A 6,945-nucleotide genomic window follows, 5' to 3' on the forward strand; every position below is an offset into this window, starting at 1 on the left:
TTAAGAATAACCCATATTATCTAAAAATGTCTAGGCCAGGGTTCCATCAAAACTATGCGTCTAATAAATGATCACACTGACAGTAATATCTTGCTAGTTATCCATTGTGTCCCCAGTCATCAGATAGTGAATAGTTTGGTGAACTGATGCTGCTGGGTCTCAGCCTCGTCATGTGGGTTCTCTGAATAATCCCAGCCTTTTTCCAAACACTGTGAATGTGCGACTTCCTCTTGTCTTTAAATATCACGTTATGTTCTGTCGGGGGAGATTTCAGCTTCCTCTGCTGATTTGGTGGGTCTGGTGCGTGTTCTGCTGAACTTCTGCATAGGTACCTGTTTCGTGCCAGCTACAATCAAGAAAGAGGAATTTCCAGACAGGAGGGGCAAAATGAAACGTGCCAACCATTGTATCGTTTATACATGTGCAGAAGTCTGGTGTGAGGGAGGGACATTTAATAATGAAAAACAAGTTCCTATGAACCAAATTTAGATTAGACAACTAAGTTAAGGTATCCTCTATCTTGTAAAAGTTCACATTGACCTACTACAGTGGCACGATGTGCTTCTAAAGGCAGTAAAATGTCAGATTTTAGTAGTACTCATATGGGTCTGTTTGAAGAAACAAAGGTTTAATTTTATATTTAGAGAAATTATTCCACAAGGAAAAAAATGCCCGTTTTCTAGTCATACTTCTAGTTTTTGTGTAGAGGGAACAACAGCCTGATCACCTGGGTTGCCCTGAAATATACATAGTATAGTAGCTTCACATTATCAAGCTACATGTCTGTTGTGTGCTCAGTGACTCCCTGTGTGTTTGGTAACATTTGCGGTCTTCGTCCTGCAGGGGCTGCTGAGGATTCACCTGCTGGAGGCCCAGAATCTAATTGCCAAGGACAACCTGATGGGGGGCATGGTGAAGGGCAAGAGCGACCCCTATGTCAAGATCAACATCGGGGGAGTCACATTCAAGAGTCACGTTATCAAGGAGAATCTGAACCCAACATGGAAGGAAATGTATGAGGTATGAAGTATTCTCGGACGGTTTAAGCATTGCATGTTGTCTGGATTTCACTGCATGTACAGTATTTTGTACAAATATGTGTTTTTGTTTGCTTTTAACAGCTGGTTTTGAAAGGGTACAGCGTCCAGGAGATCAAGTTTGAAGCCTATGATAAGGATTTAGACTCTGATGACTTCCTTGGCAGGTGTGTATCAGGCGCTTATATTAGTACTCAAGATAAAAAGCGTAGCATACTGAATACACTGATCTGCATGGTAAGGATTTTTACAGAGATACACCTGTGACTTTACAAATGTATTTGCACTGAAATGCATCGCCATTCACAGCAGCTGCCAAACATAAACTGAATATTTGATGTGGGTGGATTTATGAAATATCTACTCACGGTGTATTTACAAACACCTGGAAATTATCTGTATTAATATAGGAGGTTGATTGCTTTTCTACAGTTTTCATTAAATACCATTAAAGGGATAGTTTGGGTGTTTTGAAGTGGGGTTGTATGAGGTACTTATCCAGAGTCAGTGTATTACCTACAGAAGATGATGGTCGCCACGCCCCTAGTTTGGAGAAACAGACAGGAGTACCAACAAGGAAGCAAAGTAATGTACTGCTGTGGACTGTATTTTAGCCACCTAAAAGAAAGACTCACCTAAAAAAATCAATATCCATTTAAGTGTAAGCTATATTTGAAATAATGTCACCGCTTTATCTTGCTGTCAGACAGCTCTTTCCTTCTCCTTTCCAATGGGGAACTGACTACTGTAGGTAATACACCTACTATGGATAAGTACCTCATACAACCCCACTTCAAAACACCTGAACTATCTCTTTAATATACACCATGATGTCAACATTGGAAATCTTTGTTTCTGGAAGTAAGACATCTTGTTGATGTTTTCATGTTCACAGATTCAGTATTAAGCTAAATGAGGTCATCATATCCCAGTACACAGATCAGGTTAGTCAATAATTCATCATCTGAAGTCGTGCCACGTGATTTCTGAACTCTGTTCTGTGTCATGTCCTCATACAAAGGGTGTTGCCCTGCTTCTTTGTCTCCGTTGCAGTGGTACACTCTGAATGATGTGAAGTCTGGGCGGGTCCACCTGATACTGGAATGGGTTCCTACAGTGTCACATTCAGTCACACTTGACCAGGTCGGTCCTTACTTACAGCTCTATCACCCACAGTTTATTCAAACATTCTTTAAACATGCCCTATTGACGTTGTCCATAACAAAGCAGCCTCCCACATAATGCTGTGTAGTGACATTCCAACATGCAGGGCACATTATTCACATTGCAAAATAATCATCAGGACTAACTGGTTGTGATTCATGTGTGTCGCAGGTGCTGCAGCTTCAAACTCTCCAGTCTTATCAGAACAAAGCTGTCCCCGCCGCTGCTCTGCTCTTTGTCTACATAGAGAGAGCACATTCATTACCTGTAAGTCACCTGCAGTTTGTTTACATACTGTACAGATAAAAAAAATGATTTGTCATCTAATAAAACTTCTCTTCTTCCTCGATAGTTGAAGAAGAGCGGAAAGGAGCCCAAAGCAGGAGCTGAGCTGGTTCTGGGTGAAACAAGCTACAAAACCCTGGTGAGACTCGTGATGCATGGTGCTCTATTGTCAGTGTCTTGATAGATACATTATTGTTGTAATAACTCTATTTTCATCGTCTCTCCAGCTGTGTGACCGCAGCACCAGCCCTCAGTGGAATGAGTCTTACTACTTCCTGGTCCATGACCCTAAACATCAGATGCTCGTAGTAAAGGCGAGACATTTATTTACATTTATTCTGCAGCTGATGTTTAACAGCAGTGATGTTGGAGTGAATTTTTCATTTCTCTCTCTTTGCATTGCAGTTGTCCAGCGGTTGGGACCAGCCAATGGGATCTCTGGTGGTGACTATGAATGAGCTGCTAGCAGAGCCACAGCTGGTCCTGGACCAGTGGTTCCCTCTGGATGGAGCCGCACCTGAGAGTCAGATCCTGCTGAGGGCTGAGCTCAAGGTGACGAACACATCCACCCATATGCACACACACACATGTCGTATAGTATTACATAACAACTAACAGACACATTAATGAAACTTCCTTTTCTGAATTTGTATTCGATAGATTCTAGATTCCAAAATGGTGGATATGATCAGTGCAGGGACTCTGCCCTGTGTTGACACTGGCTCTGGGCAGGTGAAGCTGTCTCTTGCATACGCCTCGCAGGATGGACAGCTCATCGTCATCGTCCATGCCTGCAGGTGAGCTTCCTCAAATAGCGTGTTTCAGTCAGATTGTGTTTTTACCTTTAATATACTGTTGAGACTGTAGACTTTATTACCAGTTTGTTTCCCAGATATTATCATGGCACAACTTCAACATCATCTTTAGTTTTGAGAAGATTACCATGCAGCATCCAACTTAATCTCTATAAACAGTTTGTGCATTCATATACAGAATCTGTAGGCAACGGGACAAGATTTTGACATCAGAAGCGTTCTGGTTTCCGTTGGTAGTCTGGGTAGTATTGACCAATGACGTTCGAGCAGGCTTTGGTTGAATGTGGGTAAACCCATCGGCTATCGTCTGACGATGATTTAGCTTTTTATTGGTTTAAAATTAGCTTGTAAACTGGCTCCTTGTGAAACAATCCAGTCGTACACGTCATCTCTCAACTCCAGTCTCACATCTTAAATCACTAACGGACTGTAAACAATGAGCAGCGCACGGAAAAGGAAGTCTTGGCCCAGATATCCGCTGGCTACATCCCAGAAATACAGCCCCTCGCCCCCAGAGGCTTATCCGTCATCAGACGGATAGCCGATGGGTTCTGAGATTGCATCCAACTTGGCTTGACCACAGTCCAGATGGTGTCGGGGGGATTATATAAATTCAAAAACCTTTTGTCTCATTTTCAAGAACTGGATACTCACAGTATAGTTAGACATGTTTATATGTTTTACTGAAAAGTCAGATTTTATTATCTTTACTTCACACAACATCCTACTGCTGATGTGGACGTAGCAAGAAGAAGAAAAAAAGCCACTATAACCTGATAGAAACCACAGTTTCTGACTCTTAATTAAAAAAATACTGTTTGTTTATTGTAAAAAAAATAGGTTTGAAAACCTATGAACCTACCCTTTAAGAAAAACCTACAATTTAACAAAGTGAAGATGACACCTCTAATTTACAAAGAGTTATTATACTGCTATAATATACTGAGACTTTTTAATATCCTTACATTTTATAACAATTATTTATGTTTTCTCTCTCTGTGTACAGAGGTCTGTTGTCTCAGAGTAAGGACGGAGTAGACAGCTACGTCTCCCTCATGCTGCTGCCAGACAAAAGCAAGGCCACCAAGAGGAAGACCGCAGTGAAGAAAAGAGACCTCAACCCAGAATACAATGAGAGGTAATTAAATAATTACCTCGTTGTGCTGTCTGTATATTCCTGTGCAGTTTGTTTTTTTAGTCTGTGAAGATCTTTGTTAGTGTTCACATCTAATTGTCTTTGTTGACTTCTTTAAGGTTTGAGTATGATCTGTCTGTGGAAGACGCGAGATTCAGACGCCTCAGTGTATCCGTGAAGAATAACTCGGCCTCGTTCAGGAGCCGTGACGTCGTTGGACAGGTCAGTCTGAGTCCTGCAACTCTGATACTGCTTAAAATGTTCTGCATCGCACACAAATAGAGCAGCCAAAGGCTAACAAGTGACCATCAGGGTATCCAAAGAATGTCACATGTGACACTGATGATACTCCACAACTCACATTAAGATCATTTCATTAAATCCACACTTGTACGGATGTAATACTAACCCTGCCTCGTAACTTTGAACTGTTTTTGAAGTGTGTTCCTAGCTTTTGAATTCTTTCACTCTGAAGTGCACTGAATACATGCAGAAATACTGCACATACATGAGATGTATGTAGAGATGTTAACATGTCATTCCTGTTCTTTAGGTGCAGATCGACTTGGCCCAGGTTGACCTGATTTCTGGTGTCACAGAATGGTGAGCAGAGCAGACCGTGTTTAAGTTTAGCAAAGTGATTCGTTTAGGATCTAGGGGATTGGGGGGAGTAACAATAAAACAAACGTGTTGAAAGAGTGTCAAGGACAACAGGAGTCAAACAAAGATAACAATGTATTAATGATAGATTAAAATAGTCACAACTAAACCAACTGCCTCAACAGAAAAACTACTCCCCAAAGGAATGCGGCACTAGGTAATTAACTCAGGCAGATAAAGTCTTGACTCAGAAGACTACAGTATAATCAAATAAACAAACTCCTTCTAGAATGAAGCTACCGATCCCAATACACACTTTTTAACCACCAACATCAACCAACACACACACCCCTAGAAACACTGCCAACTGGGAGGGCGGCACCTGAAGACACACACGAGAGAGAGCAGAAACACAACAGGGCAATTAACAATCAGATTGAAAGGCGGCTGCAAATAGTTCATAGTTTCCTCACTGGCAGAGAACAGAGGCTGTGGTCAGCTTCGATTAATGACATTTTCATGATAGAAAAATAACAAGGGCTGTCAAAGTTAACGCGATAATAACGTGCTAGAGCAAATTTGTTTTAATGCCACTAATTTCTTTAACACAACTTGCGATTTTTAGGTTGTAGCAGGCTCAGTTTTACTTACTTTTACTTACATACGTACTTGTTATACTAGCTTGTCGTCAAGTAAAATAACACTCCAAACTGTCATGGCCATTTTCAAATGGGTCCCTTGACCTCTGACCTCAAGATATGTGAATGAAAATGGGTTCTATGAGTACCAACGAGTCTCCCCTTTACAGACATGCCCACTTTATGATAATCACATGCAGTTTGGGGCGAATCATAGTCAAGTCAGCACACTGACACACTGACAGCTGTTGTCTGTTGGGCTTGAGTTTGCCATGTTATGATTAGAGCATATTTCTTTATGCTAAATGCAGTACCTGTGAGGGTTTCTGGACAATATTTGTCATCGTTTTGTGTTGTTAATTGATTTCCTATAATAAATATATACAAACATTTGCATAAAGCAATCATATTTGCCCACTTTGCGATTAATTGCGTCCATTACTTATAATTAAAGTCCATTAACTATGGACAATCAAGTGATTAATTGCGATTAAATATTTGAATCGATTGAAAGCCCTAAATAGCTGATGCTATCCATCCATAAGCTCAGTTAAACAATGTTTCACAAGTACACTGTCTCCTGTGGAGCTTCGAGGAGGCTGAAACAGTGTATTAAGCTTGTTTTGAAGAAACTGTGACTGTGTTATCATGCAGGAAAAGTTTCTGTTGAGTATCGCTCAACTGTGCACCTGTTTTCTACATTTTTTATTCTGCCAGTTTTCACTAGTCTTCGTCCCTCTATGTATTCCAGGTTCACCCTAAGAGATGAAGCTGAATAGTCGCTCTGCACGCTGATGTCGTAGTACAATGATGATGATGATGATGTCACTACTCAACCTGGCGTTGTGCCACTGCTGCAGCTCACACTGATGCCTTCTCCTCCCCACCTCTGCATACCGTACCACCGTGGCAGCCTTACCTGCATCCACCCAGCTCTCTGTGTATTAACATAGCAGTATAGAATCAGACTGCACTGTATATTCACACACATCAATACTCACCAAAGATAAGTAGGCTGAGGTAGCTGAGTTGACAAGGATGAAGTGAAAGTCCGTATTGACTGAAGGTTACTTTACTATATGAAGAGATTTAAGATTGAGTGGAGGAAGTGAAAGATGAACCGGTCCAGAAAGAATGAAGTCATATTTTATTGTTTTGTTTGCTTTTGTTTGCTGCAAGAATGTTTTAAATCTGAATATCTAATTTGAAGTGCAGTTTTTTTTTTAGATTATAGTTTTTTATGTATTGCTCATGATTGCCATTTCAGTATT

The 6,945-nt window shown here is 40.8% G+C and overlaps 1 protein-coding gene across 2 annotated transcripts in view; it reads left to right on the forward strand.

Annotated features, from left to right (window-relative positions):
* Window positions 1-6,945, forward strand: part of esyt1b (extended synaptotagmin-like protein 1b) — a 22,717-nt gene that overhangs the window by 15,514 nt on the left and 258 nt on the right. For both annotated transcript variants that reach the window (XM_037768653.1, XM_037768646.1), the window contains 13 exons: window positions 844-1,020; window positions 1,122-1,204; window positions 1,933-1,981; window positions 2,091-2,180; window positions 2,373-2,468; window positions 2,554-2,625; window positions 2,714-2,800; window positions 2,892-3,038; window positions 3,147-3,283; window positions 4,308-4,439; window positions 4,556-4,658; window positions 4,990-5,039; window positions 6,426-6,945. The exon at window positions 6,426-6,945 is cut by the window's right edge and continues 258 nt beyond it. In XM_037768653.1, coding sequence (XP_037624581.1) covers window positions 844-1,020; window positions 1,122-1,204; window positions 1,933-1,981; window positions 2,091-2,180; window positions 2,373-2,468; window positions 2,554-2,625; window positions 2,714-2,800; window positions 2,892-3,038; window positions 3,147-3,283; window positions 4,308-4,439; window positions 4,556-4,658; window positions 4,990-5,039; window positions 6,426-6,453 — 1,251 coding nt within the window. In that variant the 3' untranslated portion in view covers window positions 6,454-6,945. The remainder of the gene's footprint in view (window positions 1-843; window positions 1,021-1,121; window positions 1,205-1,932; window positions 1,982-2,090; window positions 2,181-2,372; window positions 2,469-2,553; window positions 2,626-2,713; window positions 2,801-2,891; window positions 3,039-3,146; window positions 3,284-4,307; window positions 4,440-4,555; window positions 4,659-4,989; window positions 5,040-6,425) is intronic.

The sequence above is a fragment of the Sebastes umbrosus genome, chromosome 1, assembly GCF_015220745.1.
Source record: "Sebastes umbrosus isolate fSebUmb1 chromosome 1, fSebUmb1.pri, whole genome shotgun sequence".
NCBI classification, from domain to species: Eukaryota; Metazoa; Chordata; class Actinopteri; order Perciformes; family Sebastidae; genus Sebastes; species Sebastes umbrosus.